The 22,352-nt window shown below is 43.1% G+C and overlaps 1 protein-coding gene across 2 annotated transcripts in view; it reads left to right on the plus strand.

Annotated features, from left to right (window-relative positions):
* TRIM29 (tripartite motif containing 29) overlaps nucleotides 1–22,352 on the plus strand; it is a 108,709-nt gene that overhangs the window by 77,050 nt on the left and 9,307 nt on the right. For both annotated transcript variants that reach the window (XM_078682166.1, XM_078682165.1), the window contains one exon: nucleotides 18,268–18,330. In XM_078682166.1, the coding sequence (XP_078538292.1) occupies nucleotides 18,268–18,330 (63 nt within the window). The remainder of the gene's footprint in view (nucleotides 1–18,267; nucleotides 18,331–22,352) is intronic.

Below are 22,352 nucleotides of genomic sequence, written 5' to 3' on the forward strand. Positions count from 1 at the left end.
CCATTAGCCTGTGAGATGCGTCAGTAGCGGACCGATGTGCGAATAGGCCGAAGGCAGCACAACGCGCCAAGATCCGGATGTCACCGTGGTGGTTTCATAGTTGAGAGGCACTTCATCTGCAGTTGGGCGCCGAGATCCGGATGGCACCGAGGTGATGTCTAGCAAGTTGCTGTACTGGTGTGGTCATCCTACAATGCTGAAATGTAGTGGGGCGCCCATTTACCGTTTCAGTTGCCATTCAGCTGAGTTTCGGCTGCTCTTGATGCTATAGCGACAGGCGGCTGCAAGAGGACTCTCAAAATGGCGGCCTGTTCTTTGGATTTGGGCCTGGTCCACTAAAATGGCCCTGGGACACCTTAGAACTCGGACGCTCGATTTTTTTTCCTTTCCTGTACATGCAAAAAAAGGTAAATGCCCGGTACGTTACACGCTTCATCTGCCACGATGAACTCTCCAGAGGAACCGAAAAAAAATATAGTTGTGGTAACTATACCATGCATCGTCATATGGAGAGGTGGCACCAATTAATTATAGTGCTGCATAAAAGAGAGATTTGGAGGAGAACCCCTGACCTGCTAGTACATTCATCAAAGAAGTGGCACTGAGAGCTTCAGAGGCAAGGGAAACGGTCCCAAATATTTAGAAGAACTTTGGAAAGATTAAAATGACATGTTTAGATTGTGGTAAATTAATTTCATGTGGACAGATGAGTGTTACTCTAATAAATACAGCATATGAACATCATCATAGTCGATGGTTGGTAGAGACATTTTGACTATATCCTGGACCTGCCCGTCCTCGCCCAAAATGGCGCCGGAATAAATGGGACTCGTAACTCCTTGTTGTGTACTGGTTGCAGAACCTTGAAATCACGAGATACGTATGCAGTTTTGAAGCACATGGCGGGCGGGGACGAGAATTGATTGAATATTTCGACATCCCTATTGATATTAAGTTCTGATGTGTTATTGATTACTGTACTGTTGAAAATTCGAATTAACGTCACCCATGGTACTTGCCCGCAAATGTATATCTAGATAATTTTATTGTAACTGGCCCTGTCGTATTTTAATTATAAAATGTACGTCCACCGATTCCGTAACTGTTACACACCTTAGTTCTTGCAACCTAATGGCCCGCCCGTTACGTTCCTCTACAGTGTAAATGTCTATTCATCATATACGATTACAGTTTGCTGCGTGGCAGGCCCACGTGGTTATAGGCTCGTATTTGTATAATGAAATTTTCACAATAAAGGTTTTTAAAAGAAAACATGGTAGTAGTATATACATTGGTAAAGTTTTTAATAATAGTCACTGTTTTAGAATCATTAAAAGGCAAGTGAAATAAAGCAGACCAATTACATGAAGGGTAAAAGGTATAATACGAAGGAACGCAGTAAAGATAAATGGTCAAGGGCTGTTGTGTTTTCTATTCCTGCAACATAAAGTGATCGATAAGAATCTCATATTCAGGCGTATCGGCGACTAAGACAGCAGGTCGACCCTCTTTTGCTCAACGGCTCCGTCATGGGACGAAGAAACGCTCTTTTTCTCGAAAAAAGAATATATTTTACTTGCAGGACAGTTGTAAAATTTCCGGGAAAGTACATTAGCCTGGAACATTATAACATATATTTAAGAAAAAATAATGTTCGGAAGTAATTAAAAGCGTAATTTTTAGGTGATATGACCAAGGCTTTCATCATTAGAATAAGAAAAGTAAAATGAACCAATGAAAAGTTTTATTAACAAGTCACATGACTTGTTATGCTTACGTTACGCGCTGCGCGCCCCGGATGACTTCCGGATGCGCTAACGCGGCGCGTCATATGACGCATTACGCGACAACGCAGGTCCAGAATATAGTCAAAATGTCTCCACCAACCAGCGGTCGAAACACAACCCCTTTCAGCAGGCTAAATAGTTCTGTTAAATGACAACAGAAGGGACAGGCAACAAGAACCATCAGTCAAAGAGGGGAGGGCTAGTTCTTGTCTACCGGGTTACATTGGGGCGCTACCGGAACTGATCGAATTGGTAGTCTACAGTGTTTCTGGATGTTTCAGACTGAAGCTGGGGTTAGCATGAGAGCACCACCATTTCGTAGCTCCGTTGTGGCCATTCCGCAACCAATCATGGCAGCCGCTCTTTATCGTTATTTTGGGCGGGGTGGGTGGCGGAGCCGAGCTGTTTTGCAGCCATCATTGTGTGGAGTTCAGTTCATCTCACTAGTTTTGTATTTGTTATGAGGGGTTGTTCCTAATGTTTCTATTTTAGCGAGGTCAAAAAGAGATCCCATTAGTGGCCTACTGATTTTACTCGATTCTTTTTCTTTTTTTTTACACGATTTTTCGTTATCTGCAAAGACTAAACAGAGTATTGCGACTCTGTGTTTGTTTGTAAATAGAGAATGAACCAAAGAGAACTAATTCTAAAATAGTAAATACTTGGATAACAATCAATCAAATGGAGAGAGAAGCAGGCACGACGGATTACAACGGGGGCAAAGGCCTGCGTTAACTACCTTTCACTATCTGCAAAGAGAGAGTACTCCTAATAGAAATGAGGGGGGGGGGCACCATTCAAAGCAGATCAGTGTGCATAAACACGAAAATGTTTTCACTTACCACGTACTTGACATTCGACAGCTTATGATATTTGCTATTAAAAAACCATTGAAATTCACTGAAAAAACCATAGGTTATAGACCATATATAGTTAGGAATTAGCATTTACAAAACCTTGAAAATTCACTGAAAAAACCATAGGTTATAGACCATATATAGTTAGGAATTAGCATTTAAAAAACCTTATTTTACTCACACAAAACCATTGAAATTCCATATATAGTTAGTTGCACTAACTATATATCGCGCACCCGCAATCCACTGCTGATGATGTCACATATTACATCATTCATGACATGGTCAGTGACATCACTGATGACATCACTGATGACATCTCAAATGACATCACTGATGACATCACTGATGACATCTCATTTGACATCAATGACCACATCACTGATGATATCATTCATGTGACAATACAATGCATCTCCTCACATTTTAATATAACCTCTGTTTCACGCAGTGTTAAATACAGAGTATAATTTTTGAAACCATTGACACACCAATACTAGTTACTACATACGCACTCACTGATTCCTACGTCTACACACACATTCACTCATTCACCCATACAATCATTCATACATACAATCACTCATCTTTACAACACTATCATATGCACTCATACACCTATACAGACACTCACACTCTGCCACTCATCCATGGAGTTACTCACACACCTAGTCAGTCCTGTAAAGAATCAATCACACTTCCATTTTCTTGTCTATACAGTTAAACATAGAGCACCTTACATTTTCAAACATATACTAACACATACTTACTTTCTTATACAATCATTGATACAAGTACACATTGATCTGCACAGAGTCACACACCTCCCAGCCAGCCACACACACACTCAGTCTCCCATACAAATACTTGGATAATCAATCAATAACCCATATAGTTAATCATATAGCTACTGATCAACACATGCAGCAGTTTACAGAACAACAGACATAATGATGCACAAATTAAGACAGTTTAGTCACTAACCCATGCACTCAGTGAGACACATTTAATCACTCACTCATACATTCAGTCATGCACCTACTAAATCCTTCGTCCAGACACTTATACATCTACTCATTCTTCAATATGTAAAACATATTTAAACTTTACAGAAACACACAGTCACTGGATGATGTCATCAGTGATGTCATCAGTGATGTCATTTGAGATGTCATCAGTGATGTCATCAGTGATGTCACTGACCATGTCATGAATGATGTAATATGTGACATCATCAGCAGTGGATTGCGGGTGCGCGATATATAGTTAGTGCAACTAACTATATATGGAATTTCAATGGTTTTGTGTGAGTAAAATAAGGTTTTTTAAATGCTAATTCCTAACTATATATGGTCTATAACCTATGGTTTTTTCAGTGAATATATATATATATATATATATATATATATATATATATATATATATGTATATGTATACACGTGTGTGTGTGTGTGTATATATATATATATATATATATGTGTGTGTGTGTGTGTGTATATATATATAAAAAAAAAAAAAAGGCTTTTAAGTTTGAGAGAGACCGAATCGACTACGCTAATGGGCAAGTTTTCACTTTTGCGAAAATACATGACGCAGTGAAGGCTAAAGCGCGTTCCAATATGGCGAATCAACAACCAAGAGAAGATACTTTGTTACCGGCAACTTCCTTTTCCAGTCTGAGTTCAGCGGTGGAGAGTGATCCAGAAGTAGACCCAAACCGTGAGACAACTTTGGGGTTTACCAAGCTCTCTTTGGCACAGGAGGTTGATTGCCTGTGCCAGGATCGTCGATAAACTCTGCGATCACACAAAACCCGCACATAAAAAAACAGCGGGCAAACCACAAGCGTTGGCAACGTCGGAAATGCCGTACCCGGAACCTCAAACGGCAGCAATCCGGGCAAACAAGGCTATTGGAAACGCAATCAGAGGAAAACACGCAAAACAAAACAAAATCAGTAGTCAACCTCTCAAACCTGAAACTTACTCCAGCTGAAACTGCTGTACTCAATTTAGGATTATCATATTGCCCTCCGTGCAACATGAATTATGCTGATACCCGCATGGATGTATATAGATTCACACGAAAACTAAAACTAAAAAAGTTTTTTGAACAACATCCTAAGAGAATCAATCCACCTGCAATATCCAGTCCTACATTTGCCAGCAGTCATAGTCAGGTTACCTTCAATACTCTTTGGGACCTACAAAATGAATCTTCTTCGGGGAACTTGAGGGAAGTTCCTTTAGAACAAACTGAACAACGGATTACACCCTTCAAGCCCAAATCAACTTTTCAACCAATTATGGTACATGACAATTTGGATACATTTCAGGAGAGTGTGGTTCGTGATATAAAACATCTATACATCACAACCAACAAAAAGAAGTTTCAAATTTCCAAACAAAATCGATGTTACAAACAACTGGTCACAAAACTTAAACAGGACCATAACATCATTGTGAAACAGGCCGATAAGGGCGGAAATGTTGTCCTTTTCCTAGAGACATGTACCTCCAACAAGCGGAATTGCAACTCAATGATACATCATGCTACCGCAGAAGTAATATCCAGATTGTCAAAAACACATGGGTTGAACAACTTCAAAAGCTCCAAATATGGAGAAGTGCTGGGCTATTAACACTTGAGGAGTTCAAATACCTCAAAAAGGATTATCCGGTTATTCCATCCTTCTACTTGCTCCCCAAGATCCATAAAGACAGTGACATACCACCTGGCCGTCCCATCATTTCGGCTATAGATAGCTCTTTGGAACATGTTTCAAAGTACATCGACTTCTATTTACAGAGCCATGTCAAGAATCTCAAATCCTATGTTAGGGATTCTTTTGACTTTTTGAACAAGATTGAACAATTTGTTTGGGAAGATAACATGGTACTCATGACTTTGGATGTTTCATCCCTATATACTTCGATCCGACATGGCAATGGACTCAAGGCCTTGGACTATTATCTTAACAAAGACTTACCTCAACCGACGGCACATAACAAGATGCTAGTGGAAATGACTAGAATGTGCCTCGAACAAAATTTCTTCATTTTCAATGGTGCAATTTACCAACAGGTCAGAGGTGTGGCGATGGTGGCCTGCTTCTCTTCTGATTCCATTTGCTTTTTGATTGTCGAGATATTTGTGAAGGATTCCACCCTTAATACGAGACTCTACAGGAAGCCCAGTGCGGGAAATACCATCCTGCACTCCAATAGCCAACATCCGGCTCACCTGATTCGGAGCATTCCTTTTGGGGAGATGCTCCGAATCAGGAGAATTTGCAGTACGGATGCCGAATGTGCGGCTGCACAGGAGGCATGTAAAGTACGTTTCCTGGCGAGGGGTTATTCACTTGAAAATATCATGAAAGCGATCAGACGTTCCAATTTAGTAAGCAGACAGGAGGCACTAATTCCCAAAACTAGCAACACCAACTTGGATGTTTCCTTAGCAGGGGATGGGCAAATTAGCTCCCCACGACTTATTTTGACATTTAACCGTCAACATGGGGCTCTTCGTAAAATTATGAACAACTGGAATCTGGTTCGTAGTGACCCAATAATTGGTCACAAAATTGATACTAAGCCAGTATTAACATTCAGAAGATCCCCTTCTATGTCGAAGGCTTTAGTCAGCAACACTTTGGAGCCTAGGATCTCCACTACTTGGTCAGTATTAAGGAAGGGTTTTAAGACATGTCCTCAATGCAAAGCCTGCCGTTATGGCAGCAATAGGACCCATTTTAAAAGTCCCTTTCATGAACATCCTACTGCTATCTCTAAGTGGCTCAATTGTAAAACTGATTATGCCATCTATGTGTTGGAGTGTCCGTGTGGGCTCCAGTATGTGGGCAGTACTAAACTGCCCGCCCACAAACGGATACTCCAACACATACGTGCAATAACTGGGCATGATCATAACTATCCGGTTGCCAGGCATTTTCAGGATAAACATCTGGGCATTCCTGATAAGCTCCAATTTTTTCTAATTGATTGTGTCGAGGCGTCAAGGAGAGGAGGTGACCGTGAGGCCAAACTCCGTCTCCTTGAGACAAGATACATTTTGGAGCTTAATACTAAAAATCCCAATGGTCTCAACGACAGGGAAGATCTCTATACCTGTCTGTAGGATTAATCAGTATGCCTATAAGAACTGTCCGGATATGTCAGATAATTGTTGTTTTCTTCATGTTGTTCCCGATTTGTATATATTGATGAATTGTATATTTTTTTAACAAAAAATATTTTGCTATTTGTTTTTTATTTCATTAGTATTTGATTTAGCATTAGAAACTGTTTGCTAAACTATCTGCACTTTATTGTTAAAATTTGCACTATCACTTTAAGCACTTTTCCTGCTTCAGGCAAATATTGTGACTTGCCCACTTGGGCTCTATCTAGATCATGCATGATTTTGTTGTCATAATGCTTTGGATCAATGCTGCTAATTAATATATGAGCATTTTATCATTAGAAAATTTGGGGTTCACGCACAATAATGACCTTGTGTTCATATTGTGCATAGATAAAATTAATTATCATGTATATATATATATATATATATTTTTTTTGCGTTGTTTTTTACAATTTTTATACCCTGTAAAAATGCTCTTATATCTATGAAATCTGTACATATGATTTTATTGATTGTGCAAAAAATTTTATCGGGTATAAATTCAGTGTTCCTATGGGCACTCTCGATTAATTGCACCAATGCAGCGTTAAATTGTATAGTATTTCTTCCAGTTCTATGACACACTGTAATGCACTGTCACTTTAAATGCCCTGCTCACTGTTGTGTAGCTTGTCATGTGATCAAGCCTCCTTGGAGGCGAAACGCGTCATGGCGGCAGCGCTGGCTTCACGTAATTAAATCATCTTGCACCAGCACCTTTGGGTCGACTCTTTGTTACTGGATATTTTGGTGAAATCCCTTTTTGCCTTGGAGTGACAATCTTCGGGATATATATATATATATATTCACTGAAAAAACCATAGGTTATAGACCATATATAGTTAGGAATTAGCATTTACAAAACCTTGAAAATTCACTGAAAAAACCATAGGTTATAGACCATATATAGTTAGGAATTAGCATTTAAAAAACCTTATTTTACTCACACAAAACCATTGAAATTCCATATATAGTTAGTTGCACTAACTATATATCGCGCACCCGCAATCCACTGCTGATGATGTCACATATTACATCATTCATGACATGGTCAGTGACATCACTGATGACATCACTGATGACATCTCAAATGACATCACTGATGACAATCATCCAGTGACTGTGTGTTTCTGTAAAGTTTAAATATGTTTTACATATTGAAGAATGAGTAGATGTATAACTGTCTGGACGAAGGATTTAGTAGGTGCATGACTGAATGTATGAGTGAGTGATTAAATGTGTCTCACTGAGTGCATGGGTTAGTGACTAAACTGTCTTAATTTGTGCATCATTATGTCTGTTGTTCTGTAAACTGCTGCATGTGTTGATCAGTAGCTATATGATTAACTATATGGGTTATTGATTGATTGTCCAAGTATTTGTATGGGAGACTGAGTGTGTGTGTGGCTGGCTGGGAGGTGTGTGACTCTGTGCAGATCAATGTGTACTTGTATCAATGATTGTATAAGAAAGTAAGTATGTGTTAGTATATGTTTGAAAATGTAAGGTGCTCTATGTTTAACTGTATAGACAAGAAAATGGAAGTGTGATTGATTCTTTACAGGACTGACTAGGTGTGTGAGTAACTCCATGGATGAGTGGCAGAGTGTGAGTGTCTGTATAGGTGTATGAGTGCATATGATAGTGTTGTAAAGATGAGTGATTGTATGTATGAATGATTGTATGGGTGAATGAGTGAATGTGTGTGTAGACGTAGGAATCAGTGAGTACGTATGTAGTAACTAGTATTGGTGTGTCAATGGTTTCAAAAATTATACTCTGTATTTAACACTGGGTGAAACAGAGGTTATATTAAAATGTGAGGAGATGCATTGTATTGTCACATGAATAATATCATCAGTGATGTGGTCGTTGATGTCAAATGAGATGTCATCAGTGATGTCATTTGAGATGTCATCAGTGATGTCATCAGTGATGTCACTGACCATGTCATGAATGATGTAATATGTGACATCATCAGCAGTGGATTGCGGGTGCGCGATATATAGTTAGTGCAACTAACTATATATGGAATTTCAATGGTTTTGTGTGAGTAAAATACGGTTTTTTAAATGCTAATTCCTAACTATATATGGTCTATAACCTATGGTTTTTTCAGTGAATTTTCAAGGTTTTGTAAATGCTAATTCCTAACTATATATGGTCTATAACCTATGGTTTTTTCAGTGAATTTCAATGGTTTTTTAATAGCAAATATCAAAAGCTGTCGAATGTCAAGTACGTGGTAAGTGAAAACATTTTTGTGTTTATGCACACTGATCTGCTTTGAATGGTGCCCCCCCCCTCATTTCTATTAGGAGTACTCTCTCTTTGCACATAGTGAAGGGTAGTTAACGCAGGCCTTTGCCCCCGTTGTAATACGTCGTGCCTGCTTCTCTCTCCATTTGATTGATTGTTATCCAAGTATTTACTGTTTTAGAATTGGTTCTCTTTGGTTCATTCTCTATTTACAAACAAACACAGAGTCGCAATACTCTGTTTAGTCTTTGCAGATAACGAAAAATCGTGTAAAAAAAAAAAGAAAAGGAATCGAGCAAAATCAGTAGGCCACTAATGGGATCTCTTTTTGACCTCGCTAACATAGAAACATTAGGAAGAACCCCCATGACAAATACAAAACTAGTGAAATGAACTGAACTCCACACAATGATGGCTGCAAAACAGCTCGGCTCCGCCACCCACCCCGCCCAAAATAACGATAAAGAGCGGCTGCCATGATTGGTTGCGGAATGGCCACGACGGAGCTACGAAATGGTGCTGCTCTCATGCTAACCCCAGCTTCAGTCTGAAACATCCAGAAACACTGTAGACTACCAATTCGATCAGTTCCGGTAGCGCCCCAATGTAACCCGGTAGAGAAGAACTAGCCCTCTCCTCTTTGACTAATGGTTCTTGTTGCCTGTCCCTTCTGTTGTCATTTAACAGAACTATTTAGCCTGCTGAAAGGGGTTGTGTTCCGACCGCTGGTTGGTGGAGACATTTTGACTATATTCTGGACCTGCGTTGTCGCGTAATGCGTCATATGACGCGCCGCGTTAGCGCATCCGGAAGTCATCCGGGGCGCGCAGCGCGTAACGTAAGCATAACAAGTCATGTGACTTGTTAATAAAACTTTTCATTGGTTCATTTTACTTTTCTTATTCTAATGATGAAAGGCTTGGTCATATGACCTAAAAATTACGCTTTTTATTACTTCCGAACATTATTTTTTCTTAAATATATGTTATAATGTTCCAGGCTAATGTACTTTCCCGGAAAATTTACAACTGTCCTGCAAGTAAAATATATTCTTTTTTCGAGAAAAAGAGCGTTTCTTCGTCCCATGACGGAGCCGTTGAGCAAAAGAGGGTCGACCTGCTGTCTTAGTCGCCGATACGCCTGAATATGAGATTCTTATCGATCACTTTATGTTGCAGGAATAGAAAACACAACAGCCCTTGACCATTTATCTTTACTGCGTTCCTTCGTATTATACCTTTTACCCTTCATGTAATTGGTCTGCTTTATTTCACTTGCCTTTTAATGATTCTAAAACAGTGACTATTATTAAAAACTTTACCAATGTATATACTACTACCATGTTTTCTTTTAAAAACCTTTATTGTGAAAATTTCATTATACAAATACGAGCCTATAACCACGTGGGCCGGCCACGGAGCAAACTGTAATCGTATATGATGAGTAGACATTTACACTGTAGAGGAACGTAACGGGCGGGCCATTAGGTTGCAAGAACTAAGGTGTCTAACAGTTACGGAATCGGTGGACGTACATTTTATAATTAAAATACGACAGGGCCAGTTACAATAAAATTATCTAGATATACATTTGCGGGCAAGTACCATGGGTGACGTTAATTCGAACTTTCAATAGTACAGTAATCAATAACACATCAGAACTTAATATCAATAGGGATGTCGAAATATTCAATCAATTCTCGTCCCCGCCCGCCATGTGCTTCAAAACTGCATACGTATCTCGTGATTTCAAGGTTCTGCAACCAGTACACAACAAGGAGTTACGAGTCCCATTTATTCCGGCGCCATTTTGGGCGAGGACGGGCAGGTCCAGGATATAGTCAAAATGTCTCTACCAACCATCGACTATGATGATGTTCATATGCTGTATTTATTAGAGTAACACTCATCTGTCCACATGAAATTAATTTGCCACAATCTAAACATGTCATTTTAATCTTTCCAAAGTTCTTCTAAATATTTGGGACCGTTTCCCTTGCCTCTGATGCTGTCAGTGCCACTTCTTTGATGAATGTACTAGCAGGTCAGGGGTTCTCCTCCAAATCTCTCTTTTATGCAGCACTATAATTAATTGGTGCCACCTCTCCATATGACGATGCATGGTATAGTTACCATAACTATATTTTTTTTCGGTTCCTCTGGAGAGTTCATCGTGGCAGATGAAGCGTGTAACGTACCGGGCATTTACCTTTTTTTGCATGTACAGGAAAGGAAAAAAAAAACGAGCGTCCGAGTTCTAAGGTGTCCCAGGGCCATTTTAGTGGACCAGGCCCAAATCCAAAGAACAGGCCGCCATTTTGAGAGTCCTGTTGCAGCCGCCTGTCGCTGTAGCATCAAGAGCAGCCGAAACTCAGCTGAATGGCAACTGAAACGGTAAAGGGGCGCCCCACTACAGCAGACGAGCCTCCACCTAGGAAGGCCCGTTCACGCCGCCCCCCCCCCTTCGGGCACCCCACGCCGTTATTCGGAGCAGTATTGTAGGATGGCCACACCAGTGCGGCAACTTGCTAGACATCACCTCGGTGGTAACCGAATCTCAGCGCCTTTTGGTGTCTTCTCTTCAGAAAATATTGTTGCGCTGCCTTTGGCCCCATTCGCACATCGGTCCGCTACTGACGCCATCTCACAGGCTAATGGGGCGCCCCACGCCGAGTTTCAGCATTGTAGGATGACCACACCAGTACAGCAACTTGCTAGACACCACCTCGGTGCCATCCGGATTTTGGCATCTCAACGCCTAGTGGTGTCTTCTATTCGGAAAATATTGTTGCGCTGCCTTTGGCCCCATTCGCACATCGGTCCGCTACTGACACCATCTCACAGGCCAACAGGGCGCCCCACGCCGACTTTTACCATTGTAGGATGGCCACACCAGTGCCACAACTTGCTAGACACCACCTCGGTGCCATCCGGATCTTGGCATCTCAGCGCCTTGTGGTGTCTTTTATTCAGAAAACATTGTTGCGCTGCCTTTGGCCCCATTCGCACATCGGTCCGCTACTGACGCCATCTCACAGGCCAACGGGGCGCCCCACGCCGACTTTCAACATTGTAGGATGGCCACACCAGTGCACCTTACTAGACACCACCTCGGTGCCATCCGGATCTTGGCGCGTTGTGCTGCCTTCGGCCTATTCGCACATCGGTCCGCTACTGACGCCATCTCACAGGCTAATGGGGCGCCCCACGCCGAGTTTCAGCATTGTAGGATGACCACACCAGTACAGCAACTTGCTAGACATCACCTCGGTGCCATCCGGATCTCGGCGCCCCACTGCAGATGAAGTGCCTCTCAACTATGAAACCACCACGGTGACATCCGGATCTTGGCGCGTTGTGCTGCCTTCGGCCTATTCGCACATCGGTCCGCTACTGACGCCATCTCACAGGCTAATGGGGCGCCCCACGCCGAGTTTCAGCATTGTAGGATGACCACACCAGTACAGCAACTTGCTAGACATCACCTCGGTGCCATCCGGATCTCGGCGCCCCACTGCAGATGAAGTGCCTCTCAACTATGAAACCACCACGGTGACATCCGGATCTTGGCGCCTTGTGCTGGTTCCGGCCTATTCACACATCGGTCCGCTACTGACGCCATCTCACAGGCTAATGGGGCGCCCCACGCCGAGTTTCAGCATTGTAGGATGACCACACCAGTACAGCAACTTGCTAGACATCACCTCGGTGCCATCCGGATCTTGGCATCTCAACGCCTAGTGGTATCTTCCATACAGAAAATATTGTTGCGCTGCCTTTGGCCCCATTCGCACATCGGTCCGCAACTGACACCATCTCACAGGCCAACAGGGCGCCCCACGCCGACTTTTACCATTGTAGGATGGCCACACCAGTACAGCAACTTGCTAGACATCACCTCGGTGCCATCCGGATCTTGGCATCTCAGCGCCTTGTGGTGTCAGTCAGAAAATATTGTTGCGCTGCCTTTGGCCCCATTCGCACATCAGTCCGCTACTGACACCATCTCACAGGCCAACAGGGCGCCCCACGCCGACTTTTACCATTGTAGGATGGCCACACCAGTGCCACAACTTGCTAGACACCACCTCGGTGCCATCCGGATCTTAGCATCTCAGCGCCTTGTGGTGTCTTCTATTCCGAAAATATTGTTGCGCTGCCTTTGGCCCCATTCGCACATCGGTCCGCTACTGACGCCATCTCACAGGCCAACGGGGCGCCCCACGCCGACTTTCAACATTGTAGGATGGCCACACCAGTGCGGCAACTTACTAGACACCACCTCGGTGCCATCCGGATCTTGGCGCGTTGTGCTGCCTTCGGCCTATTCGCACATCGGTCCGCTACTGACGCAAACTCACAGGCCAACGGGGCGCCCCACGCCGACTTTCAGCATTGTAGGATGGCCACACCAGTGCTGCAACTTGCTGGACACCACCTCGGTGCCATCCGGATCTTGGCGCGTTGTGTTGCCTTCGGCCTATTCGCACATCGGTCCGCTACTGACGCCGCCTCACGTGCCAACGTATTTTCTCCGCATTTTATACCCTATGCCGCATAACAGGTCATGTGACTTGTTTATAAAACTTTTCATTGGTTCATTTTACTTTTGGTTTCCTAATGATGGAAGGCTTGATCATATGACCTAAAAACAACACTTTTCATTGGATGAAAACTTTTTTTTTTCCCAAACGATGAAAGCCCCACCTTGTTTCTGGATGTTTCAGACTGAAGCTGGCGTCAGCATGAGAGCACCACCATCTCGTAGCTCCGTCGTGGTCATTCCGCGAGCAATCATGGCAGCCGCTCCCCACCAGAAGCCTACAGGAGTCGGGGGCCCCCAAAACTTTTGATGAATCCTCAAGGCGGAGGGGACGCTTTCGAGAATGGGGTCCAAGACCTAGCAGACAAGCGTCCGATTTCCAAGGTGTCCCAGGGCCATTTCAGTGGACCAGGCCCAAAAAGGAAACAGCCTGCCGCCATTTTGAGAGTCCTGTGACAGCCGCCTATCGCTGCACCGCAAGAGTGGGCGCAACTCAGCTGAATTGCGGCTTTTGACACAGTGGACCAAAAACGGACGGAATGGCAACTGAAACGGTAAAGGGGCGCCCCACTACAACAGATGAGACTCCACCTGGAGAGGCCCGTTCACGCCGCCTCCCCCGGGGCGCCCCACGCCGTTATTCGGAGCAGCATTGTAGGATACCAAAACCAGTGCGGCAACTTACTGGACATCACCTTGGTGCCATCGTTCTGCTGCCTTGGAACTATTCGCACAACAGTTTGCTACTGATGACCCACCCCCCGCGACGCCCCACGCCAGAAATCTGGACGTTGTGCTGTGTTGGGACTATTCGCACAGCCGACCGCTACTTCGTTGTTTTTCCCTAAAAATGTTTATATGTTATTACTGTTTTTGTTTTCTTGTATATATTTATAAGTTATTAAAGTTTTATAATCTTACTACTTTGTCGGAGTGCTATATATTTTTAATGTGACACATAATTGTAAAAACTTTGATGTACAAAGAGTCATCCCTGGAATCTTCCGCTTCAGGCTCGGTCCCCTCCCCAATCACAATACAGGATGGTTTTCAGATAATAGGAACGCGTCTGCTGTGACGGATCTCATCGAGTGTGGGCCTTGATCTACTATAACTCCTTTGAAGAGGGGTGATTCTTTACAGCTGGGGCCATAAACTACATCTGCAGGGCTAGCTGATACCCTAGGACCGGCCTGGACAATCGGACACAGAGGAAAAGGAGTGTCAGAGGGTGCGGTAGTGAATAGGGCAAAAGGGAGGTGTCGGGCGGGCACAGGGTGTGATTCTCAGGGAAGAGCAGCGCAGATGGGGGGAGATTTATTACCCATGCATAAGACAGAGAGCGGGGGTGACCACTGCCTGGGGGAGATGCTTGCGAGGGTGGGGAGCCATGCTAAGGATCGACAGCGTGCACAGAGTGGGTCTGGTCAAGGCATCTAAAATGACTGCCGTGCACGACAAAAGTGTGGCATTTGAAAAAAGACAAGATGGCGCAGACAATGTTTTTCAACACTTCCTGATTTCCTTCGAATCGAACGTTAACAGACGTTGGGGCATATTACCAAAGTTAAGCGATATTTATCCCTAACGATGCTTAGCAACGATTTTTTTACCGCTAAGCATCGTCAGAAATTATCGCAGATAAACCTTGCTATTATCAAGGTTTATCGCAAATACGATAAAAAACGACCGCAATGCATTAATATCGCTGAAAACTCAGCGATATTCATGCATTACCGAGCTAATGCTCTTAGCCATGTTATCCACCTCCCATTGGATAACATGGCTAAGAACTGCTCAGGGCAGGTGCTAGCTTTTGGAGATATTCGCGCTTATCGCGAATATTTCCAAAAGTTGATAATAGGAGATAGCGATGTTAGCGACTGTTTCCAGTCGCTAACATCTTGGCATGCCCACTTTGCATGTCATTAGTGATAAATATCACTCACATGCAAAGTGGGGCCCAAGATGGTCGCTATCTCCTACTAGCCGTCGCTAACTGGTGTTAGCAACAGCTAGGTAATACAGATATAATTTTATCTCCGCGAAGCGGAGCGCTGTTACAGATATATATCTTGTTTTTGAACGTTAATTTCTCAAAATCCACTGAAGCACATATATTGAGACCTAGCAAAGGCACATCGAGCTACCAGTCCCTACAATTTTGCCAAGTTTCGTGCAAATCCATTCAGCCGTTCGATTATTATTATTATTTTTTTTTTTGCCCCGCGGGGCCCTTTTAAAACCTCCACATCAAACCTAAGAGGTCAAGGAGGATCTACTATGCCCCCTTATGGTCATTTGCCCCTTCGCTTTGGCCTCCTCTTGTCTCTCGATCCTACCGAGAGACAAGATGGCGGCCGCTACGGACTGTTTGCAATGGTTACAGACGCCGGAGAACCAATCAGCTTCGCAAACCTCCGTTACGCGAAGCGGAGCGCTGTTACAGATATATATCTTTTTTTGAACGTTAATTTCTCAAAATCCACTGGAGCACATATATTGAGACCTAGCAAAGGCACATCGGGCTACCAGTCCCTAATATTTTACCAAGTTTCGTGCAAATCCATTCAGCCGTTCGATTATTATTATTATTTTTTTTTTTTGCCCCGCGGGGCCCTTTTAAAACCTCCACATCAAACCTAGGGGGTCAGCGAGGATCTACTATGCCCCCTTATGGTCATTTGCCCCTTCGCTTTGGCCTCCTCTTGTCTCTCGATCCTACCGAGAGACAAGATGGCGGCCGCTACGGACTGTTTGGAATGTTCACAGACGCCGGAGAACCAATCAGCTTCGCTTCACAAAGCTCCGCACCGCGAAAAGTCCGCGAACCGGAGCGCTGCCCGGTCCGCTGTTACAGATATATATCTTTTTTTGAACGTTAATTTCTCAAAATCCACTGGAGCACATATATTGAGACCTAGCAAAGGCACATCGGGCTACCAGTCCCTACAATTTTGCCAAGTTTCGTGCAAATCCATTCAGCTGTTCGGGCTAAAAGTGAGGCCAACCGCCCTATGGAAAACTCAATGTTAAAAACACGTTTTGGGACCCCCCTTTTTTCTCGGCCCCCCCTTGACGAACCCCCCCCAAATTTTCAAGGGCTGCTCAGAAACAAAATGTGCCATTTTCCTGAAAATTTCAGCCAATTCCGTCCACAAACGCCAAAGTTATTAGACATAGAATTTTCAAAAATCCCATAGAGAAAAAATCCTAACTATATATACCTACTGGCGACTGCCAGTAGGTAATATATATATATATATATATATATATATATATATATATCAATCCAATTGCCCTGAAGCTTGCGGAAGCGCACGCGACACTACTCTGCCATTCGGCCATTCACATGCAGTCTGCCTTTTCTGCTCCACTTAACTCTCTGTTGCCGACGCGTTTCGAGATTCAACGACCTCTTCTTCTTGGGCTGAACAAACGGCATTCAAGACGCGCATTGAATTTTTTCAGGTAATTTATTCATTTGTGTGACTGCCCCCAGTGGGCGTACCTTTTTACGGTGATTGTTCAAATGCCTGATGGGACATGGAGTCCCCAATGCTGCAAACATTAATCCTTATAGTAAGTTTGAAAAGTTCCGTTTGTGATTAATTCTCCTTGTTACCTATAGTAGGCAGTTTCACAGCTGGTCGATGGTGCTAAACCCACAACCAGCTGAACGAGGCTATCGCTCTGAACCTTTCAGAAGAGAAACAGCACACCACTCAATATGCTGATTGAGTTTGCCTTCTGTGAAACTGCCTACTATAGGTAACAAGGAGAATTAATCACAAACGGAACTTTTCAAACTTACTATAAGGATTAATGTTTGCAGCATTGGGGACTCCATGTCCCATCAGGCATTTGAACAATCACCGTAAAAGGGTACGCCCACTGGGGGCAGTCACACAAATGAATAAATTACCTGAAAAAATTCAATGCGCGTCTTGAATGCCGTTTGTTCAGCCCAAGAAGAAGAGGTCGTTGAATCTCGAAACGCGTCGGCAACAGAGAGTTAAGTGGAGCAGAAAAGGCAGACTGCATGTGAATGGCCGAATGGCAGAGTAGTGTCGCGTGCGCTTCCGCAAGCTTCAGGGCAATTGGATTGACATATATATATATATATATATATATACTCTGAGCAGTCAAGAACTTTGATGCGGTACGCTAACACGAATAATGTCAAGTCCTTCTTTTTTATCAGGTTTTGCTCTGTTCCCCCACCCTGTCCCTCAGTTTCTGGTTCTGTAAATGCTCTGCCTCCCCCTGTGCATCTCATCCCAGTGGCACTAGACCTGCCCCCTTTCTACCATTCTCCTTCCTGTTCTCTTGCGTTTGTATGTCAAACTGCCGTTCTGCTAACACATGTAATGAAGTCTTGAGATTAAAAATGGAGGACATCTTACTTATGTTGGGGCGATGGGCCACGGTCTGGTTGCTCCTACCTGTTGGATCTGTCAGCAGAGTTAGGCCTGAATATTTGGAGTGACTGGAGCTGCAAAAATGCCCTCCAGCAATTGATGCTTTTGGGGAGCACGTTTCTACTGGTTTACCTTTATAGAGCTACCTGGGGTAAATGTGCATGACTGATGAACAAGCTGTGCCTCTCACCTCTTGCTTTTACGCTCGCTTTTTAGGGCCTTACAACAGCCTCAGGCAGTGGGAGTCCTCACCCAACCAGACACTCGAGGATAATTCAGGTAAAAAAAGTTCCGCCGTTTCGCAGAACGGGTTGTACCTACCCTTTTGGTCCATTCATGTTCTGTGTCAGTGTAGCAAACAAGCACAACTTCCCTTCAAAAGTTACAGTCGGTCCTTTCTGCGCGTCGAAGCCGGCAGCCTTGCAGAACATTCACACATCTTGCTTTATGCCGTATGTGTCAGATCTGATTCTATTCCTGTGCTTGTTTTCGCTTGTGTGCTTTTTGTCTTCTGGTTCCTTGTTATTCTATCTCTATGTGCTATTCTGTGCGATTCTCGACACCCACTTACTTCCAAATGTGTTCCATAAAATGCAGTTAAAGAGAGAAGTTACATCACTCGCCCCCTGGAGCTGACAGCAGACTCTGTTGGCCGTCTAGATTGTATGCGTTTAACAAGAGAAAGCAGGTGCGTTTAAGGTAGCTCTGGTCACTACCACAACCAGCCACAAGAGGGCACACATTTACAACAAATGGCCTATAAAAAGGCCTCGCTAAAGGGGACGCTTGAAGAGTAAAATGTAATTTTGCTAGGTCTCCACAGCTGGCTGGCTCACATGATATAAAATCAGCATCCAGCTTACATCTTATGGATGAAACATGCCCCACTTCTGTGTGCGAATATGGGGCTGCGTCAGACAGGCTGGTTAATTAACTAATTAATAGTTTATTAGTGAATTAAAACTATAAACACGACTCAAATCGTACAGTTCAGAACAATTAAAAAGACACAGAATAGGGGGCTGCGTCAGAATCCTAGGACCCCTCACACATCTGCAGTCAGCGTTTGTCTTTTATGAACTCAGTTAATTCAAACCCCATCGATGAGTAAGCAACACCGCACTAATTTAAAACACGCTCAAGTTAGCGTGAATCACGAGGTTCTGATGCCGAGTGAGCTGCACTAGCAGAGAACTTTGCTTCCAAACTCTTTGTAAAATGTAACTAGTATGTTTGCAATTTTTATTAGATTTGCAGAATGTACACGTTTTCAGCAATGGGGCATTGTAAGTTTGTCTCTAGGTGGAAATAAAGTCTGCAAATGCTGTATGTTATAAATAGTGTTTAATGTTCAACATTGGCAATTACTGGCTACATAGCAATTCATGTATCCAATTTACGAATGTTTTTGCCAACTAATCCATTTGTGGATTTTTTTTGCAAGCACAAACTGTTGTGCAGGTAAAGTACGTCTGCAAGAATTTGAGATAATCTAACGTAGAGTAAGCTTTACACTTTGAGTGTGAAATGCAGCACTTATCACGATTACGTAAACAGAATAAAAAATGTGCCATTACAATAATAATACTAATCATAATAATAATACAAATGTGTTTAAATATAGTGCTCCAAACTTAAAGCCTACCGTTCAAAGCACCATAAATAACAAACATTTTCAATGCATAGGTCTCGCATTTACGAGAGTTTAAGCTATTGGCATTGTACATTTTAATCCCTTTTATTTATGTGTTTTTAAAAGCAACACATATATAAAAGGCATTGTCAATTCTAATGTAACATGTGTAGGGTACAAAGCAGGAATTGTTTGGACCTTACTGGGAGCACAGCTTAAATACTGTATTCAAACTGAGACTTGTTTTAATAAGTTTCACCCCAATTTCATTGCTACTGTGAAATTCAACATAACACAAGTATTCTTCCTTAGTTCAAATTATTCTTATTCGTTTTTACTGATATTATTCCGTCACATTCTTCGAGGACCACTGTAAATGGAACAAGACAAATGTTCAGTAATTGTAATGATATATTTAAGAATTGTAAAACTGTGGTATTTCTTGTTCCATTTACAGTTGGCCCGATGCATTGTCCCAAATGCATCGGGCCAACAATAAGCAACTGCTGTTAACTATAAGTTTTTGATAACAAATTCAGGCATATGTACTCTTGTATTCAATTATGAACTTTTGTTGTATAAACAAACTGTCATGATGTAATGACATATGTGTGCATCACACAATTATACAGAATGTGATGGAATAATATCAGTAAAAACGAATAAGAATAATTTGAACTAAGGAAGAATACTTGTGTTATGTTGAATTTCACAGTAGCAGTTACATTGTGGTGAAACGTATTAAAACAAGTCTCAGTTTGAATACAGTATATAAGATGTGCTCCCAGTAAGGTCCAAACAGTTCCTTCTTTGTACCCTACACATGTTACATTGAAATCCTAGAGATAGGCAGCCCTATGAATGAATGAATGGGGGATTTATAGAGCGCGTAGTTACCCGGAAGCATCCCAGCGCTAGACCAAACAGAGAGACCAGTGCGAGTGCCATAAAGAAGAACGAATGGGTTAAGGGAAAAGGTGGGTTTTTAGGAGTTTACGAAATCGCAGATGACGGGGTTCAGCCCGTAGGTTCAAGGGGAGGGAACTCCACAGTTTAGCTGTGTTAACCGAGAATCGCCGTCCTCCTGTACGTGCCTTTTTTATTCTGGGCACAGTGACCAGATGCTCATGATCTGAACGGAGTGGTCTGTTGGCTTTGTAGGGTACGACTAGGTTCTTTAGAATGGGGGGCCCCTTATCCTGCAGCAGTTTGTGTGCAATGCATAAGGATTTGAATTTTACCCTTTCGCGTATCGGAAGCCAGTGCAGCAGCTTGAGTGCTGGTTTAGCTGATATTCTGGCTGAGGTGCCCGTGAGAAGCCGTGCTGCAGCATTCTGGATCTGTTGGAGCTTGTTAAATGTGGTTTCCGGTGCACCAAGGAAGATAGCGTTACTGTGATCCAATCTGGACAGGATCAGTCCTTGGATAAGCAGCTTCCGAGAGGGTTGCGGAAGAAGTGGCAGAACTTTCCGAGCTGATCGGAGGAGGCCAAAACAGGCTCCCGCCATTTTTTTTTAGCTTGGGTCTTGAATGAAAGATCCTGTTCCATCCAGACCCCCAGGCTTTTAATCTCATTTTTTGGGGAGGGGGGTTCCCCCAGGCAGGTGGGCCAGATGTTCGGAGGCAGAGTGGATCCTTTATGCCCTAGTAGCATAATTTCGGTCTTAGACCCATTCAGTTTGGGGAAGGATTCGCACATCCAGGTATGAATTTTGGATAGGCAGGAGTGGAGGGTGTCCGGGCACTGGGCAAGTTGGGATAAGGAGACGACCAGTTGGATGTCATCAGCGTAGCTCACGATTTTGATACTGGGTAGCACGCAATAGAAGAATTACTTTTGATTCATTAGTTTAAACACTTCAGTGATTAGTTTGTAAATCATTTTAAACTGGTGTGCTTGTAACCTATATTTAATTGGTTATTGTCAATTCTAATGCTAAGAGCTCAAACTCTTGCAAATGCAAGACCACTTTAATGGTGGGCACACCCCTTTCTTTAGACGCTGCTTGCTGTATTTAGGTTACAGGGAGCAGCATCTAAAGAAAGGGACGCGGCCAACATTAAAGTGAAAGTGCGGTACGGGACGCTTTCACCCCAAAAAGAAGAAAGGAAATCAAGAAAGGTTCTGTAGCGCGTCCACTAAAGTGAAATCGTATCGCGCTATAAATTAACCCCTTCCGCGCTGCATTAATTTTTGCGCCGTGGGGTTTTATTGAGTGCACGGGATTTGGACGGCCCCCGGCTGTCGTCAGGACACACCCGCCGTGACGTCGGATGGCCGGGGGCCGTCCGAAGCACACAAGGGTTTAAATAAATAAATAGCTAAATAAGCATAGCTGCTAAAGTGAAAGCAGACAACGCCGTAAATTAAATAAATAAGCACGTCTGCTACAGTGAAAGCGGACCAGACTGTAAATTAAATAATAACTGTACTAATAGCAATATAATAGTGGTGGTGGAATTAGGGGAAGATCATGAAAGAAAATAGTGCTCACAGACTACATAAAGCAGAACGTGTAACAAAAGAAGAAAAAGTGGGCGGTTACAAATGCAGACAAGGCTGTACCAAGGAGGGACTACTAAGCCTGTTCACAAATGAAAAGCAACGATTTCAAAAGGACAGAAATAGGAGCCAATTGAAAAGATGGGTTGAAAATGGGCAGAGCTT

Source organism: Lissotriton helveticus, chromosome 3_1 (genome assembly GCF_964261635.1).
Source record: "Lissotriton helveticus chromosome 3_1, aLisHel1.1, whole genome shotgun sequence".
Classification (NCBI taxonomy): Eukaryota; Metazoa; Chordata; class Amphibia; order Caudata; family Salamandridae; genus Lissotriton; species Lissotriton helveticus.